Source organism: Varanus komodoensis, unplaced genomic scaffold (assembly GCF_004798865.1).
Source record: "Varanus komodoensis strain SLA01 unplaced genomic scaffold, ASM479886v1 scaffold52, whole genome shotgun sequence".
Taxonomy (NCBI): domain Eukaryota; kingdom Metazoa; phylum Chordata; class Lepidosauria; order Squamata; family Varanidae; genus Varanus; species Varanus komodoensis.
This window is the reverse complement of record NW_025336114.1, coordinates 4688135-4714506: the sequence shown is the minus strand read 5'-3', so window position 1 is coordinate 4714506 and position 26372 is coordinate 4688135. Positions and strand designations below refer to the sequence as shown.

The 26372-nt window shown below is 42.5% G+C and overlaps 1 protein-coding gene across 3 annotated transcripts in view; it reads right to left on the bottom strand.

Annotated features, from left to right (window-relative positions):
• PPFIA4 (PTPRF interacting protein alpha 4) overlaps positions 1-26372 on the bottom strand; it is a 137696-nt gene that overhangs the window by 33237 nt on the left and 78087 nt on the right. For all 3 annotated transcript variants that reach the window (XM_044447551.1, XM_044447554.1, XM_044447553.1), the window contains exons 4-16: positions 24658-24822; positions 23136-23210; positions 20857-20958; positions 20280-20501; positions 19221-19367; positions 17908-18042; positions 16581-16664; positions 15509-15640; positions 12172-12234; positions 10326-10417; positions 4613-4754; positions 2463-2668; positions 156-396 (exon numbers count right to left, since the gene is read on the bottom strand). In XM_044447551.1, the coding sequence (XP_044303486.1) occupies positions 156-396; positions 2463-2668; positions 4613-4754; positions 10326-10417; positions 12172-12234; positions 15509-15640; positions 16581-16664; positions 17908-18042; positions 19221-19367; positions 20280-20501; positions 20857-20958; positions 23136-23210; positions 24658-24822 (1806 nt within the window). The remainder of the gene's footprint in view (positions 1-155; positions 397-2462; positions 2669-4612; positions 4755-10325; positions 10418-12171; positions 12235-15508; positions 15641-16580; positions 16665-17907; positions 18043-19220; positions 19368-20279; positions 20502-20856; positions 20959-23135; positions 23211-24657; positions 24823-26372) is intronic.

The following is a 26372-nucleotide window of genomic DNA, read 5'->3' as shown; positions in this document are numbered from 1 at the left end:
TAAATACAATTCAAGTGGCAAAATTAAGGGTGAGAGATCCTGGGCTGTTCTGCCTACCCAGGCCAAAGACGGAAGGAATGAGAAAGCTGAAAAGAGAATGTGGCTCAATAGCCACCTGGCCAGGTAGTGCATCCATCCTTCCTGGCCCCACTTACCAGGGTCATGCTGCATATTCGATCGAGGTCCTGCGCTGTGCTGCGAGAAGTGAGCTTGGGAGTAGAGCGCCCACTGACTGGAGGAGATGAGCTGGCCAAGGACAGGGCAGTTAGGGAGGTGGGGATGGATGCTCTCTTGCGTAGCTGTGTTAGATTCAGGGCCTCCATGCTGCCACTGGTGACACGGCTCTCCAACTGTTCAGCCCGCAGCTCAGTTGATTCTTTCTCCTCCTGGATCATTCTAAAAGGAGGCAGGTATTTCAGTACAAAGCCTCCAGGCACAGCTTGGGAGTCTTCTTATTTACTATAACCATTATACAGGAAGAGACAGAGGCATTCAACCCAGAAACACTCAACTCAGAAACATGCTCACATGTGCTACCCAGAAGGCAGCCATCCCCTCCCCAGGACCACTGTTGCTCATGCATCTACATAACCAAGGAGGCTGGCCTTGCTTTACTCAAGCAAATGCAAATATTCATGCCTTTTGGTACCTGACTGAAGGGTTTGGGCTACTTCCTAAGAGCTGTTTTTCACACATTTCTGCTTCCTTCCTCTTGAGTCATGTTTTCAAAACTTTCACACTGAGAAAACTAACCTCTATGTTGAAAATTGAGATACAGATGCAATTCAGTAACTGCATGTGCTGAGCTTCTTTCCGCTTTCTGAACTGGCGCTCCCCATCCTTGTACCCTCCAGATATTTAGCACTAGATCTCAAATTATTCTCAACCACTGCCCATGCTGACTAGGGCTGATGCAGTTTATGGACCAAAATACCCAGCAGGCACTAGTCAGCGGAAGCCTGCAGTTTAACCTACCTCTGTATTTCTTGCAAGGTAACTTTCCTTACTAGTTCAAGTAGGAACTTGAAAGCCCTCGTGTCCTTTTCTTGTACCTCACTGAGGACACCTACCTAGAATTCACCAGTTATTCTGTACTTCATAAATTTTGGTTTATGTCTTTAAAATCTTGAAGGTATCAGAGTCACAAAAAGTTTGCTGTGGGCTTTGCAACTGTAAGCTGTGGTGGGGATAAAAGAGGGGCTACTCCTTTACCTCAAACTGATAAAGCAACAGGACTTGGGTGCCCTAAGTCAGTGCAGATTTCTATTTGGTACGATGTTGGTTCACTGCATAAGCATTAATGCTCAGATAACATCAGTAACTTGTCTCTTAGAAACAGAATGACATTTAGTGCTCTTATGCGGCCTGGTTATTCTAAGGCAACTATGCTTGGTCTCCAGTCTCCATTTAGGCTTTGCTCCTCCTCCAACCCTTTTTTAAGCCTCAGAAGACAATGCTAAATGTGTGTAGGTCTACATACTTTATTACAGAGGCAGTTTTTACTTATTTAATCTATGCTTTGAGATCTCCACATGGATCTCAGAGATGGATGGATGAAGCCTTTATCATATTTTTGGGAAGCAAACTCCAAAACACTGATTATGACAGCTTAAGGCTCCTGGACTCTGAATGAATCCCTCAGCAGTTATTCTTAAACTTTCATGAAACCTCCATCCTGTGAACGTGTTGCTTTCTCAGGGACCAGACATACAGCTTTCTGATCTTATACCTCCATAACTTTCCCCCTGAATACAGATTAGTTGACTGCAGGCTAAACATGAGTTGGCAGTGTGATGCGGTGGTCAAGAGGGCGAACGCCACCCTTGGTTGCATAGCCAGAAGTGTGGCTTCTAGATTGAGAGAGGTATTACTACCACTCTATATGACTCTGGTGCACCCACAACTGGAGTATTGTGCTCAGTTTTGGGTCCCTCATTACAGAAAGGATATTGCCAGGTTAGAGTCAGTGCAGCGTAGGGCCACAAGGTTGGTGGCCGGTTTGCAGGGGATGGGATATGAGACGAGACTGAGGGAACTGGGTCTCTTCAGCCTGGAGAAGAGGAGACTCGGAGGGGATATGTTGGCGACATACAGGTATGTGAGGGAATGTCACATGGAGATGGGTAAAGACCTGTTCTCCCTCGCAGAGGAAGGCAGGACGCACTCCAACAGAGCAAAGCTCAGGGAGCCAAGGTTCCATTTGGATGCCAGGAAGCACTTCGTGACAGTTAGGACCCCGAGGGTGTGGAATGGGCTTCCATAAGAGGTTGTTGAGGCCCCATCGGTGCGGGTGTTCAAGGATAGGCTGGACGTCCACATGGTGGGCATGTCATGGGTGGAGCCGGCTGGTGCCGGAGGTCAGACTAGATGGCCCGGGAGGTCCCTTCTGACTCGCTCTGTTTCTATGTTTCTATAATTATATAGGGTACATACAATATGAGATGGATTAGTGTCTTTCATACCTGATCTCTTCATTGATGGCGTCCAACTGCTCCTGCAACATCATGGCAAGGGTCTGGGCATCAGAATGACCGCTGGGAGATAGCATGTCCATAGAACTAAAGACTGTCTCCTGGTCATCCTCATCCACATCAGAAATCTCCGGGTCACTGTCAAAAGTGTGAGCTGTAGTGGCCAGAACTCCACTTGGCTGGGCAAGCTCCCAGTCCTGCATACAAACCACAGCACAGCCAGTGCAAGGCATTACCTTCCATGATCAGTCAAACATTATCACCACACTGGAAGACCAGCAGAGAGATGCCAAAGGAAAGAATGCCATTTCCCACAGTTGGTCTCCGAGATGATGGGCCTCAACTTAGTCTCAGCTGTCAATGCCCCCACCTAACTAAACTTGAGAAGACTGGGCTTCAACCAGAGTGCAGAAAGCCTGGCACATGGGGTAGGTCTTTTCATAGGTTTGCAACACAAGAGAGAAGACCATGCAAGAGATGGCACTTCCCCATCAGTCATACATTACTGCATCTTTGTTGGAATCTATGCCTGCCAGAGAAAGGGGCAGGTACTCACTGAGTCACAGCAGAAAAGAGGAGAAGGAAACAAACCAACCAACACTGGCTGGCTGGCTGGCTGGCTCTTCCCTGCTCTGGGTGTTTGGGGATTGGTTGGGACATGGCGCTCATCTCCTGGCATAGCAATAAAGTTGCACTGCTTTTGCAACAAGTTGCAAAAAGATGCCATGGAGAAAGGGTATCAGGGATTTCATAAACTGTACAATTTCACCTTTGTTCAAGTATACAAAAAAGCGAAAACTGAAGCCCACAGCTCTTTGGCCAAGGGAACTACTGAGTATCTTATAGCAAGATAGTCTGGAAATTACTTCATACACAGCTAGAGTTGACAGATCCAGTACAGAATGGCACCCCATGCTTTTAATAATCATGTAGAATGAAGAATTTTAGCAGGTGCTTCACTGACCGATACAGCACCTCAACGTAAGCAAGCAGAGGATAGCTTTGTCAAGAATAGAGGTTCTAATGATATCAAAGAAGGAAAGTGATAATATAATCAAACAATAAAACATTCAGATTTCATTATTGTAGGCTGCCACAAACAATGCAAAACTATAGCTTGAAGCATCAACATGTATGCATTAAATAATACTCATGTGTATTCATAAGAGCCTACTACATGAGTAGCAAAATTAAACTGACAGTTTCACTGCCAGAAAGGCATAAAAAACTATTTTTATTTAGTGCCAATGTCTCTATTAACAAGCAGGTACTTTTCTGATGACTATATAAATAGTCACGATCTGCAAAGATCAAGAACAGATATTTCCATCAGTGCCACAGTGGGTGAAGCTAATATTCCAAGTGCCCTGCCTTGTACTGCATTCGTTGGACTTATACAAAGTTAGCTCTCCATGTTTAACAAGGGGAGTTCTTGGCCTTCACTCTGCAATAATCAAGCCTCTGAATTCTTCCAAGAATATACTTATTACCTTGATTATTCTCTATGAACGAAGGAAGGTGATGTAAACCCGCACTAAACAAACAAGCTCTTGAAGCAAATAACATCACCAATCCATTAGCGCCTTGAGTGGACTGGATTAAGGAACAACTAAAATCTATTGACGTATTACAATTCTTCTCCAAATGTATAGTTATGCCTAGAGAATCCAAGCAGTTTCTATTTGGACCAGCTCAGTGATGCTTAAACATTTATTTAAAACAGTATGGCTTACACAGATAATCACAACAATATAAGTATACTAAAAGCACAACACCACAGCCAAGCTGAGAAGTAAAACGAAGGGCTGCCACAGGCTTCTTTCTTGCCCAGATTTCACAGCAAGGCAAAGATCCTTTGAAACTTCATCTCACCACCCTCTGCACAAGCCCATCTCATAAGTACTGTCCTGGCCACCATCCAGTGGTCTTTCTGCACAACAGGGAGTCTCTTTCCTTCAGAGAGGGTTCAGTCTGCAGCTGTTACTGCCGAGTGAAAGGCCAAAGCCCCCTGTTTTAAAGGCACAGGACAGCTGCTGCAGCTGTTGCCATCACAAACATTTTGCGATCTGCTCCAAGATGCAGGCGTAACTGGAGCTGCCGCTAGAGATTAGCAACAGCAAGGCGAACATCAGGAGTTTTACCTTGGAGGGCTCTTCCCGCAGAGCTGCAAATCGGTTCTTTGGTGCCCGGTGAAGGCTGGAGGGTGTTCCAAAAGGCTCAGCTGATGCATGGACCATGGTGCTCAGGGGATACCTGAGGTCTGGAGTGCTTCCAACCAGAGACCTATGAGTAGGAAGAGGTAACTACCTGTCTTATAGGGATCACTCTGATTAGCATCATTTAAAAAGTCCATTTGAAAGGGGAAAATCATCAAGTTAAATACTTTTCAGCATGATTCCCTTTTGTCTTATTGGTCAATAGTTAGAGATATGAAGGGTCTAGAAAAGGCTGGGAAAATAATCCCACAACAATTAGAGATTTTTGAAGCAATTTTTTTCCACATTTCGCAAATCCTTCCCTGGAAAAAATGGGTCTTTAGGTTTTTTCTGGTAACTTCCCCCTACTCCCACCCATTTTTTCTAGCCCATCACAATACTATCAATATCTTAAAAACAAATAAATTTCTAGTGTCTGAAATTCTTAAAAGAACATACACTGAAATACATTGTATGCTATTACTTGTCTAAATGGTCTGAGGAATAACCAAAATATTTAGCTAATCATGGATCTGGAAAAACAAGACACCCTTTGTAGAGCAGTATACCATACATTGTCACAGGTTACATACAAGGATACATGCTTTGGCTAATGCTATCAGTTCATAGCCAGTACCATGAAAAATAGTGCAAATTACCAATGGGTGAGGAAACACCTGGTACATGAAGCCTACTGAACTTTGTACTATTCTTTTTCTTTTTTTTAAATCATGGCAGGCCTGCATGAATTTTAAGTCTCCTCCAGTGAAAACTATGAAGGGAACCCAGCACCCTGGTCTAACAAAAGACAAGGGGTGCTACCTAAGGTTTTTCCAAAGCTAAAGAGCAATCAAGTAGTCATAATTATGACAATCCTTTATATATGAGGCCTTTATTGTTTACCACTCATTCCTTACTCAGCTGTTTACAGATCTTTTAGAATGCACTGTGACCCTCCGGTTTTGCTTTTGTTTAAGAGTATTTTCATGGGTTATTTTGGAACACAGAAAATGTGTTTTTCCCCATCCTAAAACAAAGCACAAGCCCCTGGTAGTGTATTTGTGTTACTCTGCAATATCACAATGCCACCTAGAGGTTACACATGGAAAATACAGAAAGGGAGAAAAGGAAAAGCACTTTGTAGTGAAATCTTATTTTAATTCTGTGACAAAACTAGAAGTAGGCAGAGCAGATTAATAGACCAGTCTAGAAAACCTTATTTCTACCATTTTCTGAAACAGAATACACTTAAGGTGTCTCACAAGATTAAAGATAATAAAATCAGCACATAAAAATACAACAATAACTTTTAAACAGCAGCACTTATGGTAGAGCTGGAGTGCTGTCAATCATTAATCAGGGAAGGAGGAAGACACCACTTGCTGTAAACAAATGCTCAAAACCCCACTCAAGGGGTGCTCTTTACAGCCCAGGGAAACACACACAACTCCCGTTTTCATGTAGCTTCTTGTTGGACTGAGGCCAAAACAAGCACTCAAGAGTGCAGTATGCCACAAGACAAACTTTGAAGAACTTGACCCCAACTGGTAAATAAGCACACCCTTAATTAGCAAGTAATAAGCATCCCATTATCTGCTGTGTAAAGTTTAACTGGTCAACAGAAATGGATATTCGTTTCAGCTATTCAAAAGCAAGCTAAAAATTCAGTGTCTCTCATGCATGCATATTTAGGTTTAATTACTTTTTCTCTCTCCCCCTCTGTGTTTGTGCATGTGAGACAAAGACAGACAGACAGATGGAGAGAGTTGTCACTGAAACTTAGTTGTATTCAATAACATTTTACATCATTAGCTGCCTAGCTTGTCACAAAGCACAGCAGGCTCGCACACAGACCAACAATGTCTCTCTCATCATACTGTCTGAGACCAAGGGCCCCACTTCAGCGCACAGAGAGGGTGATCAAAGGAAAAGTGACAGCTGAGATCTTCAGTGGGTGCAAGGCTCTGCAGACCTACAACTGGCTTCTTGGTGTTCCAGGAGAGGGAGGGACCCAACATGATTCTCTGTCTAGGCATGACAGGGAAACCTGTCCTGATGTGCAGTAACCAGAGCTGGCATTAGTCCCACCCAGGCCTGCACTAATTCCCAGATTCAAAATACAATGATGTTTTATTAGGAGGCACTTTCTACATAGGAAGCTCTTTTTGATTGCCAGTACCACAGTAGGACATGAAATCTGTTATTGAAATCTTGGGCATTTATGTTTTGAACAAATTGGGTGTATGCACAAAGAACTGCAGAGGTGCTGGGAGAAATTAATCATTAGGAAATCCTCACCCCGCTCACCTCTCATAGTGTGAGACTGCTGAGTTCTGGAACTAGATGAATAGTTTACACAGCATATGCAGCCTAAACACAGAAACCGAGTTTACTTTTTACTTATGAAGTACACATGGCAGGTAGAAAGCACCAGGTAAATCTCTATGTATCCCTAGCTGTGAATGAAGCATTAGGTAAGTACCACTGAGATGCAACCTGGAATCTACACATCAATAGCCTCCCTAAATTTAGAGATGCACCTTGCCTTAACCACTCTTCTTTGCAGGGGAGCTTCAAACCCCAAAGTGATTAGTAACTGAGAAGGTGGAGGGAGGTAGCACTTGCTTCTTTCAAATCCAGTGCTATCCTACATGTACCCTCTTAGATTACAGTGGGGGACGGGGGGCATAAAGAATCTTCTTTTCCTCCAGGTATCAGGTGCCAAGTAAAATCATAAAATGCCCTCTTTTGAGGTGAAAGGTTTTCTGAGGTTTGAATGGAATAAGTTACAAAAGAAATGTGTAGAAGCTACAAGACAAAATAGGCTGAAGAACTGGAAAAACTGGTGTATGTGGAAGTTGGAGGAGGAAAGGCATTAGCAAAGAGACTTGATAAGCCTGAAGCAAAGGCCATATGTTGCCAGCAGGCAAAGTGGCAGTCAAGATTTCTGAGGGATAAGCAAAGTCCGTTGGCACTGAAATAATAAACTTCTACAAGGCACAAGACGAGATCAATTCATGGTCAACCAAGACACATAGTCAAAACATATTTTTCCACATTGTGCAAAGAGATGAAAAGGAAAATTGGAGTACACATACAACAACATCAGCAGAATCCTGAGGAAGACATGGGCTCAGGGAAGCCCCTAGCATGCTAGCACAGCTCCTGCTTTTGAGTTTATAACCTGGTGTATCAGCAGCTTCTATTGTTCCAACAGTGGTAACTATCTGAGTGACTGTGGAAAGGAATTAACTACATTTCATATAAATAAAATGGTTCTATACACTGCATTTAAATTGCAATGATCTAGTATGGGTGAACATGGTGGAACACCCAGGGATCTATTACTTGTTCCTTTACTGGCAAACACTGGAACAGAAGCAAATGTATATGGTAGGAAGTGCCCCTCCCCTCTCCTCTCCTCTCCTCTCCTCTCCTCTCCTCTCCTCTCCTCTCCTCATTGATGGCTTGGAACTGTGTTAATCCTATGGTCACCAGCCACTGATGTCCTTCACTGTACTTTGGTTCCAGTATTTGTATTCCTTAATTCATGACAATATATACATGCACACAATTTGCTGTACATACATGCCTCCTACCACCAGAAATTAGGATGAAGCAGTGGAGCACCCCCATGGCTCTTCAGGTTCTCAGAACAGGCCTCTTTCAGCTTTACTGCCAAAGAGCCTTTAATTAGAAATGTTCAGGATTAAAAGAAGCTGTGGACAACTACAGAAATTACCGAGAGGACAAGGGCACCACCTACTGGGAATGGGAGGTACAGCATGAGGTTCAAACAATGTACTCTACTAATCTACTAAGTCAGGGATGAGCCACTAGCAGCCATCCACATGTTTTGACCTATAATTCCAGTCAGCCCTCATGGCTGGCCATGCTGGCTAGGGTTGATGGGAACTGTAGGCCAAAACATCTAGAAAGCCATGCATTCCCTAGTCCTGCACTAAAGGCTGCAATCAAGGGATAATGCAAATATTTAAATGTTATCCCAAAGATCTGGAACAGGAAACACTCAAGACAATAATGCACTAACTAATATACTGCCATCCACTTAGAACATTCATGGATAAAGATGACAATACGGTACAAAATGAAACACACACAAGTGTGATAATCAGATGTGACAATGTAAGTGTGGATTTCACCTGGTTTTGCGCACTGAAATGTTATCCATGGATGAAATGCATAATGTATGAAAAGCCTGCCAGGCACTTTGGAGCTGGACATACTGTTTCCTTTTCCACAGTGAGGCTGAAAAACATATAGCACAGCAACCAGCAACTGGAGAACTACAGGTATACAATTACCTTATCCATTAGCTGGCATGCTATGTGATTCTGCCCTCTACTGGATCACACAGCAACAGCAGCCAGGCAGGCTTTGCTTATGGTAAAATTTATACCAAAATTTTGATTTGGCCAGCTGAGAACTTTGAAGAGTCAGGGGGGTATGTGAAAGCTTCCTGAGGTTTGCTGATGTGTTGTATTTACAAGCAATAAATAAAATTTATTTATTGTGACTTTAATAAAGTCACAGGGCACAGTCCTCCTGTTCAGGGCTCCAGGTACCAAAGCCTGCTGAAAGCTTCCCCTTGTGTGTGGATGCTGCTGCTGGAGCTTTTTCAATAAGGATACCCCACCTTCAAACAAACTACGGCAGGGTGCTAAACACCTGAAAGACAGACACCCGTGCATGAGTTCCTGGCATCAATCACTAACTCCAACAGCAGAGGGCAACATAGAGGCATTCACCCTGACTGGGGTCTTAGTGATATAGGCTAATTAAACAGCTTGAGGGAAGCCAGAGCGGCTCACCTTCTTTAGGTGACAGTAGGAGTGAAAAATCCCATTTTGAATACCAATTAGAAATAGGCCTTATACCAAATCTGAGCATTTCAGGGAGAAGCCTCTCCCAGCTGAATTTTAAGCAATGGGGACTATTGCTTATCTTTTCTGCATGCACAGCATGTACTGTAACGCTCAGCAAGAGCCCTTTTCTGCCTGTTGAGCTCTGAGTAAAGGGAGGCTGATCTCTTTCATCTCTAGAGAGTGGGGCTCCAGGGAACTCATCCCAATGGCCGTTCCATTTAACACTCTAGAATCTAGAGCCTTGACAAAGGTGACCTTGAGGACAAAGGGAAAGTACGCCTTCTTTTCCTTCTCTGAAGCAACTGTAGGGAGAAGGAAGAATGCAAACTCTGATTTTGTTTTCAAAAGTATTATTTAGAAGTCTGTGCCATGACTTTTAAATAAATATCTGCAGCAAGAACTTAGCATGAAAGCCCAATGGAACAAGAGGTCAGCACAAAATAAGATGCAATCACTGAGGAAGCAGAATACCTGTATTTTACCTGCCATTAAGATGAAGGAAATGTGTGACTTTCCTATCTGGACCCAGGTAGCCTTGCAACTTTAAGTTCCTAAGATACAGTACAGAGAAAAAACCCAGAAGCTGGTATGAATAGAGAGGCTTGATGGTTCCTTCCATCTCAGTGAGCAGAACTCAGAGGTATCAGGGAAAAGAACGAAAACAGAGAGAACGAGAGAAACACACATACCAGCAAAATAATCCCTCACAGAGGCAAATTCTGAATCCTTTGAATATCTTGTCATACTATGAAAAAGAACAGGAGTGTCCTCACCTTGTATGTACACTGTCAAGAAAAGATCCACTTCTTGTCTTTAACTGGTCAATTTCTAATCTCAGCTTGTCAATTTCATCTGACAGCCTTCTCTGTTTAGAACAACAACAGCAAAAATGATTTTCAATAGCCAGTTACCTGTTATCATACCAAACTAGTTTAATACATCTGTTAAGTCAGTCTTCATGCAGGCAATGGCAGAGAATCATGCTGGAGGCAAAGCAGGGAACAGCAAAGGGCCAGGGGCAAAGAGGCAGACAAATGGGTAAAAGCAGGCACTTCTTGGTTCCTGGCTGTTTCATGAAGCATCGTGGGTGCCATGTGGCACTAATTGTGTTTCTAGCATTCTCAAAGAATGACTGTGATTGTGCTATCACAGGATTGCTCAGTGGAGAATCTTCAGCTATTGGCAGAATTAACTCCCAAGTCGGGACTTATCCAAATGCTCCCTGAATGCAAGCTTCAACTGCATTTTCCTTAATGATGCACTTTCTTGCCACACGTTAGCAATAAGGCGTGTGGCAATCCTGCTACAGGGACTTTGTTTTGCTGCCAGGGGACAGTTTCATGTTGCTGTTCAACATGTATTCCTTTGGAGAGTGGATGAGGGAGCAGGAAAACAAAGTAGGAGTAGGTAACTTGTGGTCCTCCAGATGTTTTGGCCTAGTTCTCATAACTCCTTAGGACTGGCTATGGATGGGTAGAGTTGATGTGAGTTGTCCTGATCAGTGGGCATTTGGGTGACCACAAGCTCCACATCCCAAACATAAACAAAATGCAAAAGAATAACCTGAATGCAGATCTCTATTTTATTTTTTTTAATATTGCTGCATGACACTCCTGTTCTGTGGGAAGAAATTACGGGAAAGGGCTCATCCAGTAAATAACCAAAAAGTGAATTATGGCAAAGCAATGCAGGTAGCCACATTGCAAATTCCATTTCACTGATTAGAGATAAATTATCCACAGTTGAGCTATGCAATCAAATTGCTTTCTACATCACAGACACCATCCAAGGGGTGCCTGGAACAGCTACATCACCACATTCCATGTGACAGTCACATCAGAAATGGCAGTGAGCTACATGGCAAAAGATTATTATTCTTCTATTATTATTATAATATTATTCTTCTGCCATGTAGAATATTATTCTTCTGCAGCAAAATACGGTGAAGTTTGAATTCTAAAGGGACAGCTCTGAAACACAAGTGCAACCTAAAGGAAAAATGAAAACAACTGAGCATTGTCAAAATTGTCATCGCTGGTCCTTTCTTTTGTTAATATATAACTGGCTTCCTATCTCTGAGATTAATGGCCATGCTAGGAGTTTCAATAATGTAATGTGATAGATTAAACTCTTCAGTTCAGCTGGAGGTCAGCAGAAGAAACAAAATCTAACTTCTAACACTGCTATGCTGTTCTACAGATGCCTATGTATCTAAGCAGTGCCTCAGCCGTGATTAGACAGGATTCCAAAGCAAGTTACTTGCATTTCAACTTTCTGCCTTTTAGTCCAGATCCCAATCTTGCCAACTTTCCATCAAATAGTTAATAGTGTGCCATCTAGACAAAGCAGAGTCACCATAGTCCTCTATGAGGACATCCTGGTAACTGCAAAGAAGAAATAGAGTTTGGGTTCAGGAGCCAGCAGGAAGGCATACAGTGCTCATGCTAAATTATATAATAAATCAATTATAGCAGCGTGACAGAGTTACTGCTGGGAACTTACGGGCCACCATGATACAAACATTTGACATTTTCCAATCATGCTATTTCAAGGCACCGAAAAAGCACTTTAATAACCATGACTGCCACTCCTTAAACAGGGCCCTGGAGTGGCCTTTACCTTGTCATGCTGCTGCTCCTCAATCTGTTTCTGGGTATTTTCCAGTTCTTGCAACAACGTGTTCTTAAAAAGCAAAGGTGAGTAATGATAAAGATGGGGAATAGGACCGATTAGGTCAACCAGAGAAAAGGTGCTCAAGTAGCATTGTAGAAAAGCTTCACTCGCTTCACCTTGCAGTTTACTTAACAGAAAAGGCCCCTGCATTGCCTAACAAGTAATGGGCAAACTGCTCCCTTCACTGAAGTTCACAGATGCCTCTGGTCAGGCCAGCAATGTCAAGAGAAAAGTTAGACATTAATAGGGGCTCTCTCTGGGGAAACAACCTCTTAGGGCTGAATTAGGTAAGCCATTTGTCATGTGTTTAGCCAGGTCATACAAAAAAAATTTAAAAAATAAAATTAATAGCCATCATGGAGGCAGGGACTGAAAGCTGGACCGAAATCATGAAACAGAGAGAAGGGGGCTTTAATTCCTTGTCCCTGCCATGGACCCAATACTATTTGAGATTGGGGAAAGCTCCCTATTGAGTCTATAGGAGCTTTGCTCTCATTACAAACAGCAATGCTCAGTAGGACAGTTCTATTCAGACTGTGGCAACAGCCATCCTCTCCCTATACCACAGCCTCAATACAGGTCAGTCCCCCATCCCACATACAGGCTATTAAAAAAAAAAAACTTGCATGCAAGGACTAACCCCATGACAAATGACATGTCTAGTTTTCCTTGTGAATTCTCTTCTGTAATAAAAATCCTTCCAAAACTCATGTAGATAACCCCACTGTGCTGTTACAAAATCAGAATTGTTCAAATGAAATGGTTTGTCCTTGAGAAAGCTGTGCAGATGTTTGCAAATAAATTAATTGCTTACACAGTAGATACGAAATGCTTTCAGTGCTGAAGGATTGGCTTCAGAGCCATCAAAAGCAAAGGCTACAGAGGAAACCACAAATATCATGTAATTCAGCAGTGTCTAAGCTGAGTCAATAAGAGCTCTTCCTGCCAATTTAATGCAGGAAGCACTGGAAAAGGACTGTTCCACACTGAATGGGCAACAACTAGCCTTCCAGCCCAGACTATCACTCTCTCAGCTAACACAAAAGTGCAAACAGCTGGATGAAATGCATGTACAAGGATATTATCATTTAGTACCTGTGTAAATGAGGTGATGCAAGAGGCAATGACCCTTTGGTGTCCTAAATTCCAGGCTCCTTAACTATAGAAGAAGATTTTGCTATACATGATACTTAGCTGTCCTTGTTGAGGAAGGAATTGCTGGCTCCCCCATAACAAAGCATCATGAGTATATTGTTATTCGTTTCCACAACCCCACACTGGCTCATGAAAGTCAGGGAGAAGATAAGCACATCCTCATGAATTTTATGCGGTGATCACACTGACCATACCACCACCACCCCAAGCCTATATTGGCATTTTCTCAGCTTTCACTTCAGTGCTTTGGTAATTAAAAGGGGGAACACAAGATGCATTTCCAGAACAAACATTAGACATGAAAGGGAATCAGCGAAGCCATCCTGTGATTTCATCCTCATGCTGGAAGCACAGCAGACTGGCAGGTTACAGTAGGCTGAACAGAAGCGTGGCACGGCAGAAGGGATGCATTCCACCCCAAAACTGGGACTGCAATGAAATGTCCCGATTAGCATATCTCAGCCAGCAGTTCTGACTCATGGACTGCCATACTGGCTCCCTTTTGATTCATGCAAAGGTACAACTTCAACCCTGGTACGGTGTGCCAACCAACTCTGGTAACAAGAAAATGGGGACAATTCAAGGTAGTAGTCATATGCAGGGGTGCTGCTATTCAAGAGCCTTAACTTCACCTGCAGAAAGAATCACCTGTTATATACCCATAGCATCAATACCTTAATATTGCAGGTGGCCCTGCAACCATGGAAAAACCTTCAAGTGAAGGGGGAGTGCTTAAAGCAATCAGAGCTGAATAGCTACGACCCAGTCAGACTATCTTCTGTATGACAACACAGACATTTTTTAACACATGTAAGACAACTGGCAAGTCTTTACACTCTAATTCTGTGAGGACAATTAAAGGGGAATTATTGAGTTTTACTAAGCTGAATTGTGAACGAATTTGTACATGAAGATGTAACAATCACTATAGCCTAATAGAGGAGTGGAGAACCTCAGGCCTGGGGCACAAATCTTGCTCTGGTAGTATAATAGTTATACTCCTATAAACATTTATTAGCTTGGTGATTCATAATGAGAATGGGGGAAGTCCTGAATTCCAGCTCTGGTTTCCCAGGGTTTTCCAGATGGCCATGCCTGCTTTCCCACAGTGCATCTCTTTCCTCACACCAGTGACCTTCGGGTGTTTTCCTGGCTTTTGTGCATGTTTCCCCATTATACAAGGCTGAATGGTTGCCCCTAACACTTAGTTATTGGTAGCAACTGCTTTAAGGTACAATATGCTGGTTTGATTCTTTTTCTTTTCCTTTTTTCCCTTTTGGGATTTTTTGGCTTTGCGTCTTTTTCCTCTGGCCTCATCCATCACTAGAATGAAACCTCCAAGAGCTTTTCTGAAATTTAATTCAGCTCTTAGGCTGAAAGAGGTTCTCCTTCCCTTCTATAACATAAAAGGGACACAGGCAGGGACAATTAGAAGGTTTGGAGATGTACAGGGTAAGAAGTAGATTATTAGATCTGTGTGCTGTTTAGATTACAAAGACATAGTTACTTCACTGTTCTACCAATAGTTAATTCTTCAGGCAAAACTAGACTGAAATTCAAGGTGACTTATACACTCTGACCACTACACCACATTGGCAATACCACATGTCAACCATTTTGCAATAAATAACAAAAGCACTTCCACATATTCCCACCCTAACCTTATCACCTCAAGAAAGAAATGCTGGCTTTTTGATGCCTCTACAGATACCCAGAAGCTGATGCATGAATAAAAGTTGCTAACTGAAAGGATCTCAAACAAGAGTATTAAGAAACACCACTCTCTTGTACCACATTTATTGCAGCAGCCACTCAAACCATACCAAAAAGCACCCAAGAAGGCATCAGTACTGTTCTCAATACCTTGGGCTTAGTAAAAATATGGGGAATGATGCAAGGGACTGACAGGAACCAAGGGTAGCAAAGCAGGGATCCCTTCTGCACAGCCCATCTCCATGATCCTCTACTACAGGGCAACAATCTTTTGCCAACATTAGCATGAGCCTTGTACCAGTATAGTACCGCCTAGAATTAACAGATCAAGAAAAATTCCAGTCTTGTCACAGGACTTGGCAGATTGTATTTTTCCCACGCGAATACAGCATAGCATAAAGGCCAGTCATTATACCTTCTCTTCCAGAGCTGCCATCCGCTCCTTCAGATGAAGCTGAAGCCTCTCATTGGACTCACTCAGCAATCTATCCACAGTATCCGACAGCCGTTTATTATGTTCTTCATTCATTTTCTCCCTCTGACGGGCCTGTTGGAGAAGCCAGGATCAGTCAAGCAACACAAAGCAGATCTTCCTTGAGACCGCTTTAAAATTAGTTCTGATCATCTAAGAATCACAGAACCATCTTTCATTGTACCTAACCCCTTCACAACCATATCAAGATATAAGACCATCTCACTGATTGAAAGATCGAAGAAAAAATCTCTCCTCTAAACCAGAACATATGGACCTCTAGATATTGCTGAACCACATCTCCTGTCATCTTTCACCCTGGCTACGCTGATGAGAGCTGCAATCCATCTTCACCACAAGGACCACATTGCTCTAAGCCGTCACTGGTTCAGCTGCATCAATTTCTACAAGCTGGAAGAGTCCAATCTTAATGAACACTAGCTGCACTGAAAATCAGAAGTGAGCTGTCCCTGAGCATTCAGGTATATAAGAATGACAAAAACTTTCACTGGCAAGCACATACAAGCTTCTCATTTAAATTAATATTAGGAGCCCTTGAAATGATGCCTCAGAACATAAGACGGAACAGTCTGGATAGTAAACAGGCAGAGCTCACATGGGAGGGGGGTTCTGGGGACAAACAGGAATTCAGTGAAGTGCCCATTTCCTTTCATAGCTCAGATTCAATTCACAAGCGCTGCCAACCACGCAGAGCAGTGTAAGCACCTTCGTGTGTGACTGGGTCCCACAGCTTGAATCATGCCATTACAAACCACCCCTGAAACAGAGGGCTGCAGTGGTGTGGCTGAAGAGTTGTGGTAACCAGGTGGGAGGCTGTTCTTGTGAGTGGCCACTTGGTGCAACCATTGAGGCACTGATAACTCAGCAGCAGATACAACATTAGGCCGTCTTCTCCCTTCTGCAAAAGCTTCCTGACATGAGCCATTCTGCTGCAAGGAAAATGTTAGAAAAGGTAAGAAAACCAGTGCTATTTGCCCTATGGAAGTCAACCTACCCTCAACAATTCTTGGTTCTTCTCCTCCAACTGGGTCTCTAGCTGCCGCAGTCGCTCTTCAATGCTGCCATGCCTTTCCTCTGCCTACAGTGAAGAAGACATTCTCCAAGAAGTGAGCACATTTACAAGCTCTGAGAATTTGGGAGTGGATGGATATATATATATTCCTATGTAAGACAGTACTTAACACAGTGGTCACACATAAGAATTTTGCCATAACAGCCCAGAAGTCTGGTATATGACCAGGGTGGATTTATTTTAATGCAAGATTTGGGTTAGTAGCAAACTTGCAACTCCAGGGTCCACAGCATTTACTCATGAGCACCGATGTGGCCATAGACACTTTTCTTGGCACCCACTATGATCTCTGCACCTCCAAAAGTTAATTTTATTTCTTAAGATGTTAAAAAAATAACTGAGAGGCCAGCATGCTGCAAAGTGAAGTTCTGCCCTCTGCATCCAGCTTTACTGGATTCAAAAAGGGTGATTTTGTATTTGGAGCTCACATTCTACCTCTGCCTTGTGGTCAGGTTTTTGGACAAGTAACTTTTCTTTTTGTCTCAGATATCTTGCTTCTGGGAAATGAGGTTTTGTGACGTTCCATGCCTACCGTGGCAGCCATTTTGAGGGAGTGCCCACAGAACTGCCTTAAAAATTCCAAAGGTGCCTACTGACTCAAAAGGGTTTGGAACACCTAAGAGATACTGGAACCAGATTCTCTAAAGCCTGCACTAGAGTACAGAAAAACAAATACAGTGTAGAGGAGGGGTCTTGCTGAGTTTAGATATAAAACAACTTTGCATCAAGGAAGTAAAGAAAGACTCTTCTGAACCTTGCTGTATAGATTTTCTAGGGTCTTCCTGGTTCACAGAAATATTTCTTGTACTTATACCATTTCAGAGACTATGACAAGCTGACAGGGCTCTTTGTTCCCATATTGTTTTTTAATATGTCCATATGATGCTGGTAGACTGTGATGACGGCACAGCCACAATTCAATGGGTCTCTTTTCAAGCTACCCTGACCTTGAGTAATGACTGGATTCTTGTCAGGTAAAAGCTGATATTCCACCTATTCCCATGGGAGGAAACTCATGGCAGAAAGGACAGACTGTGCTGTGTGTCATCCTAGAAGAGCAAGGGGTAGCTCATGATACACAACCAATGCAGAGGAGAAAGGGGAAAAGCCAACCCTTGTAGCAAGGATGAAAGCATCCTTATCCTTCTCTCTCTCTCTTTTCCATTGCAGCAAAAGTCTAGGCTCTGCACAGATGCCGTACCCCTTTGGTACCCCGGGCTTGGCTGCCAGCTCCTGGTTATGCACTTGCCTTGGTGAGTGCAGCTATCCTTTGGGCCAGCTCTGCTTCCACTTCGGGCAGCGTCTCAGCTTTCCGCATTGTCTGCTGCAGTTTCTGCTCTGCTAGCTCTAGAAGCTCCTGGAGGTGCCGTGCCTTCTCCTCACACTGTAGAACAACAGAGCACAGAAGCCAATCGGTAAACCCAGCTTTGGCTTGCAGCTCAGCCACTCTGCCCCAGTGCATACATTCAAGATGCCCAAGGAAGAGTCAAGGAATCTTGGACTTACCATTTCTGTGCCTGCACATGCCTTCAACTCTAAGGAAACTGAGCACCACTTGGTTTTTTTTCCTACTCCATGCTTGTTTATTTTGTTTTAATTTTATGTTCTGTGATGTTACTTTGTAATTATTTTTCATCCCTTCACCACCCTGGAAGTTTTGTAACTGAAGGATGGCATAAATGGGACATATCTTTATAGGATTTTTTTAATATTTAGCCTGCATATGCTGTGGCCCTTTTTAACTGCTTTTATAGATGCTTAATTCATTATGTTTTAATTGGTTTTAATGTGTTTTACTCTGTTAATATGTTTTATGCATTGTAAACAGCCTAGGAAGGCCTCAGCAATTATAGGCAGCCTATAAATACATGTAAATAAATAAATAAATAAATAAAATGATAGCCTCTGACAGTGAATTCCCACAAATGCTTCACAGTTTATAGCATTGTGGTTTTGTCCAGCTTTGGGTTTTAGTGGACAATATGAGGATTTGGGGCCTGTTTTCTTCACAGTACCAAGTCTGGTATTACGTATAGCTTGGCACAGGAGCATTCTAAGGAGTGTCTGCTTCCATATGAGCCTGCATGACTGTTAGGATCAGAACCCAAGGCCCTTCTCTGGTTCTTATAGTTAGAGGCTGGGCTTTTAAAGGGTTGCAAAACCCTGTTTGTGAAACACTCTCCGAAGTGATGCTCCAAGGTGGCAGGTGATGGGAGGCGCCAGGTGCACTTATAACAACCAGTGATGGGAGAAAACTTTTACCTTTATAACTGGTCTGGTACAGTGTATTATTTTCAACTCCGTCAATGCTTTAAAGATTATCTTATTTTTTATGACTGCTTTATAATTGTGATGATGGCCATTGTAAATGCCCATGGGAATATATTAAATTGAATGGGCACAGTGGCAAGGGAAAAACTAGATGAGAAGAAAGCAGTGTACAGGTATGATGTTTTACTGAGGACACAAAATGGACATTTAAAGATAATTCCCATCACGAAGGTACCTCTCAGCCAGATTACCGTTGGCATTTCAGATGGCATGGCATTAAAGGCCTATTACCTGGCGATGGAGAGATTCTTTATTGGCCAGCTCATTCTCCAGTTTGTCATTAAGGTCATGAATGGAAGTGGCTTCTCTCTGGGCTGCTAGATAGCGCTTCTCCAGCGTGGTGATCCTCTCCTCCATGTCGTCTTTCTGTGCCAAAGCCTGGGAGGATACGGCATGAGCAAAAAGTCACACATTTCGTAGCCACATACCTCTCCAGCAGGCAGACATCTGCCTGAACCACAGCATCAGAAGGAAATCCCTAGACAATTAGAAGTCAGTAATTCAGGAGCAAGGGAATGCCCTTTTTATGACTAGTGAGCAGGCCAGGCCAAAAGTGGGGCAGCTCAAAATGCCACCTCTCTTCTGCATGAATGGGCTGGCCCCATTCTGGGTCAGGTACAGTGGGTGCCCTTCAAATTAGGCCATTCAATATGTAGCTTGCACCCTGCCTCCATTGCACCATTCTCCTGCCTGACAGCTGCTCTACCTTTGCCAAAGGTAACGTCTTTCCTTGCAAAAGAGGTGACAAGTAGCAGAGGGTTGTATCACAGGCAAACCCTGAAAAGCCTAGCAAGAAAAAACTGAAGCTACAGAGAATCTCCTGTGTTGAAGGGAGCCCTCCATGCCTCTCACCTTCTCCTGCTTCCTGAATGCATGAGTTTTGGTCTTGAGAAACAAAGAAGGTCAAAACTGTCAGGGAAGGAACAGTTATGCAACCAGTGAATTGCTTTTTGTTTGCTTTCCTTTTGTATCAATAAACATATCTTGCACCTTCACAGTTCTGAGTACCTCATGTACACCAAGTGGTAACAGTACCAATTAAACCTACTTCAGTTCCAGGTTACAACACAACAAAATGTGTAAAAGTCAAAGTGCGGTGTGGGGTGAATACTTCTGCAAGGCACTTGATCTCCAGGCACGACAGTACTTTGATTTTGTCATTAAATAACTAGAGCAACAGCATAGTTTTTCCAGGGCTGGTAAGGTCTCAGCTTTAGCTTGCACTATGATGGGTCCTTAAATTGATTCAGATTTTTCCACACATACAATACTGGAAGAGAATTCTCTAACCTCTCGTAGGTCCCTCTGGTATTTGCTGCTCATTTCTTCTGATTTTATTAGGTCCCTCCTGGCTGTGCTTAGATCTTCTTCCAGTTCAGCAACACTGGCAGCCAAGGCTGCTATCCGTTCCTTTGCTTGCGCTAGCTCAAAGTTTTGCTTCTCCAGAAGTTCCTGCAGTTCCACAGCCCGACTTGCCTCATCATCTGGATGTATAGAGCCATTAGGGAGTCTCTGTCAAGTCACAGAGCAAAAAGCTAAGTCTGCTAGGTATATAAAACATTCAGTGCCACAGAGCAGCAGGTAAGTAAGTACATTCTCCATAACTGTAACAATATGACAAGAGATGTTTGACTGATACTGCAGCCCTAGTGCCTACGGGAAATAGGGCATTTGAGGCAGCTGCAGTTTATAGTTTAAACCAATTGTACACTTATTTAATTTGTCCATAGCACAGATAATATAAGTATTCTCTGCAAGCAAAGGGGTCCAAAGGAATATCTTTTGTTGAGTAAGTGAGACTTGATAGCACACAATATTTCAATATTATCTTAGATAATCCTCCACTTCTCAAAAAGGTGGAGCTCACCTTCCAAAGCATCTTCTGCCCAGTTTCCTTGCCCTCGGTCCTTTTTTCATCTTCTCCCACAGGTGCTTCTCTCTGGGATGGACCTTGCTGAAGAGCATTTACCTACAAGATACATCAGTAATAGATGTTTGTTCTTAAAAGTTTCTGTAAGTATAAAAAACACCAGTACAAGGAAGATGGACGCAGGGAGCTGCTTGCCTTCTCCATCTCTCTGTAACCTACCCAGAGACTTTTTAGTAACTGGGACCACATACAAAAACCTTTAATTTATAAATAAATCTTCTTTCATGAAATATATCTAAGAATAGTCAGTTATTAAGAATCCCTCATTACACAAGAGTTTTGTAAAATTTTCAACTCAGTAAATTCAATTTTCTGGTATGGCTGGATAGGAAGATTTACCCTCTAACAGATCGTTTGGCTTCTAAGACTAGCCTGGAATATAAAGACCAAACTACATAATATGGTAAAAGGATGCATTAAAAGAAATGCTATTTCAGTAAAAACCATGGCCTGGGGAGAAGATGGTGGCCCCAACATATAGAGGAGGAGAGTTTAACTCTTTTCTCCCCTGACACAGATTTCTCCCACATTCAAGTTGTTCCTTCTCCCAGGAAGGAAGATGGGATCAATTGTAACTTGTAGGAGCACAATTTTCATTGGGACTGCAATGAAAGGGGAAAAGATACCACTGTCCTTTCCCAAGTGCCATGGTCCCAATCCTGATCAGACACTCTTATAACTATTTAAGTAACAAAAATATATTCTTGATATATTCTTCTTAGATCTAAAGACATACTTATTTACTCAAGTGGGACTGCAAAGGCTACTTTGTCTTTGTTGTGAGGAGATATGGGAGAGACTTGCACATGAAATGCAGCAGTTTCAAGCATGTGCCTTACGAAGGAAACAAAACCTCTAATGTGAAAAGTGTGTTTAAGAGGGGGAAATGCCATACTCCAAATATATTATGAGAATTCAGAGTTTCTACATTAAGACCCATTTCCATACAAACTCACATTACACCCTGATTATATGTAGCTGAATTCAAATGAAACTATTTTGGCAGGGCACAAAGTATTTTGATAGTACTTTGAGGATGTCTGAAATGGTGTTAGATTTCACATTTTATGTGACAGGACATACATAAAATTGCAAAGATTTTAAAGATTAACACTATGACATAAATAAAAGATTTACTAAAGTTTACTAAAGGCCTGAAATTTGTTTCATAAAACTCACATTTCATGGGTTTGTGCGTGCGTGCGTGCGTGTGTGTGTGTGTGAGAGAGAGAGAGAGAACAAGCATCTGCTTACAAGCCTGCATATCAGATAAGCAAAATAGTCATAGTGCTCTTAGATTATAAGTCCCGTTTATCATTTGTTAAAACTGGGAATTATTACTGAGATGCATCATTTACCCTGCAATATTCCTTTTTTCTACCTTTAACATCTCCATTACTAACTGGAGTGCATTTCGACCTTTCATCTTCCTGAGATCCAATTCACACACTCTCACGCCTCTGCAATGAGTTAAACCCAGTATCTCCACTGATCCCTTTCCAGCCTGCCAATAGCTTCCCACAAACCATGAGTTCTGCCAATTCCATTGTGCAAGTGGGACTCAGCACTTACTCAAGTAAATTTAGCACTGCCTAGGGGAAGCCCTGAAATGAAAATGCTCATTTCCGTAAGGAGGGAAGTTGGCAGAGCTCCCTTAAGCATCTTCCATCAACATTTCCTCTTCCAGAAACGAGCATTTCCACTTGTTTCAGGTGGCCACAGAAGTATCAAATTGCTGTTGCACAAACTGCCAGCACAACAGTTCTGGTGAGGCATAAGAAAATAAGTAGGGGCCTAAGAACCCTATTAGATCCTGCCCATAATATTCATATTGGTCAGCTCACCTTCCTCCTCTTCCTAAATGCTTTTCTGCTTCTGGTCATTTTCAGAACACTAGAGCAGCAGGGCGATCTTCTGCAATTCTTTCTCATCACAATGACTTCCTGTTTATTTTTCTTGACCCCAGGACTACTTGTAACACTATGATGTCCTAGTGAGCAGAAGTGCTTTTCATGTCTCATAGCCCCATTTTTTCACCTGTGCTCAAAATGTGACAATGACAATGGTGGATCACACTTCAATGTCATATGAGGCTTTGCTATGCAGGCCACATGGTACAGTGGACATTCGAAACATGTTTGCCTCAATCAATACTCTACAATTATTTCAGAATTACCTCTGTGACATTTCTACTGGCCTCTAAAACACAGGTTTACCTGCTGGTGGGCACTGGACAGCTGCTCTTCTAGTGTAGCTACTCGTTCCAGGGCTGCTCGTAAGCGCTCTCTCACCTGAAAATATGCAAGAGAGAAGGAAGGTTTGTTGTTTTTTTAAATAAGTTTTATTTGAAATTATAATCCTAAAAAACAAAACTAAAAACTAAAAACAACATCCATCATCAAAAACATCGGGCCCACTAGGTCAGCCCCCATACCCTTCTTTTTCCATTTATGATAACTTAAAAACATATTTAAATCTATGTGAAGTCCCATTTCTATGTGAAGCCAATAATAAAAAGAGTCCCAAGTTTGATAGAAGTCAGTATCTTCCTTCTCCTTCAATGATAAAGTCAATCTATCCATTTCTGCACAGTCCAGGAAGGTTTGTTATTCAACAGCAGTATTCATTTGTAACCCGAGGGATGTGCCTGGCATTTCACCAGCCTACAGTTCCACTTTTAATAACATCAAGAATCAAGAATCTCAGTTCATTACATTCATAACACACATAGTTCAACAAAGTCACATTATTCATGTCCCATGTCAGAAGGGTGCAGAAGGGCTGTACTTAGCTCCAGGACCCTGGAATCCCAGCTGGTGTTAAGCTTAGCCAGTGAGATGCAAAGAATGGAATATCTTTCCAGTAAGCAGATTCAACCCTGGTCACAGCCTCCTGAGGGATAAAACTCAAAAATATTTGAGACTTCTCTTCAAAGGGGAGAAGTCTGTTAAAGATCCCTCATAAAAAGAACCAGACAAAGTTGTAAGAAAATACTAGGCAAAGGCAATACTTTGTTCTATTACAGCCCTGTCACTTAATGTTCATGGGCTGTACATAACTAGTTTGGATTAGGCCAGAGATGAAGAACTAGTTTCAATTAGGCCAAGTCATCTGGCCAGTGGGGTCTTATCGGAAGACTGGCAGGGAGACAAATCCCAGTTTTCCCTGATCAATGAAATGAGATTAAAGCAGGGATTCCCCTCCCTGCCAGCTTCATCTTGTCAACAGCAGAAGATGCAGGGTAGGCAAAGTCACCCTGACTGAAGTTGCAGGCAAAGAAGAGCTCCTTGAGCAAGCATCCTGGTCAGGGTAGCTCAGCCTAGCTGCAGAAGGCCCATCCACAGCAAAGCTGGGTCCTTGGATGAACCGCTCAGTCCACCAGAGGGTAAACATCATTTCAATTGTTAAAACATATGATCTGGCCTGGGCAACTTCTTCTTCCTTCTCTTTCTCCTCCTATATTTTTATTTTATACTGATAATTTTAATTTTGTATTTGTAAATCAATGTATTTTTTGTATTTTTATATTTAATGGTAATTTATTATGTACTATTGTATTTCAATGTATTTTATCATGTTGTAAGCCGCCCCGAGGTTTCGGCAAGGGGCGGCATAGAAATGTTATAATAATAATAATAATAATAATAATAATAATAATAATAATAATAATCGCAACCGCAAAAGAGGTGGTGCCCATACTGCCATGCATTCAGTATCAGCAGCGGTTATATGCCTCACCTTCTCATCCAGTGCTTTATGATGCTCGAACAGAGACTTCAGTGCTTTCAGAACTTCAACCTCACTGGAGACCCCAGACGGAGACTGAGCTTGCCGCTTCACCACAGTCATCCTCAGAGAGCGTTCGTGTCTTGAGACCAGGCACTCCAGGTGCTCCAGCAGCAGCTTCAGGGTAAGGAGTACCTCCAGTTATTTCTCATTCAGCACCAATAATGCAGGACAGTGAAAGACCATCTTTATTTTCTACTTGATTTCATGGCTTTACCAAAAAAAAAAAAAAAGTCTCTAGATTTTCCACCAGACCATTCCTGTACCCAGGTAAAAACACAGTTTATTTTTTACCTGCCACAGTTACTATGCTAGCAGCCAGTTCAACTAACACAGAACTAGTCTCAAAACCAAAACTGTTAAGTTTTTAAATCTTCCCGGCTACAGGCACTGTGCAGGCACAGCACCCACATGTGTGAGGTACAGAGGCCACAATGAAGAAATATGCCTTTACACATGACAAGAGATAAAGTATAATATGGAGATTGTTTGGAAGAAACGAACACAAGAAAAAGATGGGCAAGTATTCTAAATCTCTCCTTGGATTATTTTGGAAACTGTCCAAGCTTTAAAAAAAGAAGACAAAAAAAATAATGTGCAGTGATGGGTGCCCATTGCATTCAAGAGATGGAAATTGAAATGCCATGCAAACTAGCAAGTCATCTCCAGCTTATAATCTGAGCCAGATAAAAATTCTAGGGCTTATTAAGCAGGCTTCTCTTTTGAGGCAGGCTTTTAAAAGCCCCAGGTGCTCTTTTCCAACCTTGGCTAATGAAAAACAAACAAAAACTAGTTGCTCAAAAATAGAAAGAAACAAAGCTATGCCTGGAGAGAGCTCTTTCAGAGAGTTTAAGGTGATTTGCAAGAGGGATTACTGACATGTTTGCTAAACAATCAGCTTTTTCTAAAAACCTATTTGACTACAGGTCAGAATGGAAGGAAAGACATTTGTGTGCACATAGCACAGAAAGCAACGTCTTTCTCAAATCACTTTCATTTCTCTTAGAACTATCCATCACCAGCCAACTTCAGTAGCAACTCCTGACTAATAACAAGCCTAATAACATTGTACACTCAAAGTAAGGGTGATGGATATCACTGAAGTTCAGTGTGATAAATACAGCTGAATAATTTTCTAACTCAGGTTTACCTGCATCTTATGGGCAATGCCAAATATCTTTGATTACTGCAAATACATGAATAAGAACTATGCATGGATGGGAGACCAAACAAACCTGTATCTCCACGCAGGCTCCATGGGCAGACAAGATCAGGAGCATGAGCTGCCAAATCACCCAAGGCTCGCTGGCCCATGCTGCGCCTCCCTCCAGGGGAGAGGATGGGCCTTGGGAGAAGCACTGAGTGTGCCCCCCTCCCCCTCCCAATTGGAAGAGAGAGCAGTGCACTAAGTAAAGGAAATTCCACTATAGGCTCTGATAAATGACCAGAAGTAACCAGGGGATTCCTCTTTCATTCCCGGTAAGTCCTGGTAACCTCCAGGAGACAAGGCTGAGAGAAAGCCCTGCAGAGGTAGCCAGAGCCTCCACAGGCAGGATAAGAAATGCCTGGCAGTTTCTTACCCTACTGTACATAGTAGATGCACTGTACAATTTATTCACTTTTGACCTAAATAACAACTTCTTTCTTCAGCGATACTCAGATTTGCC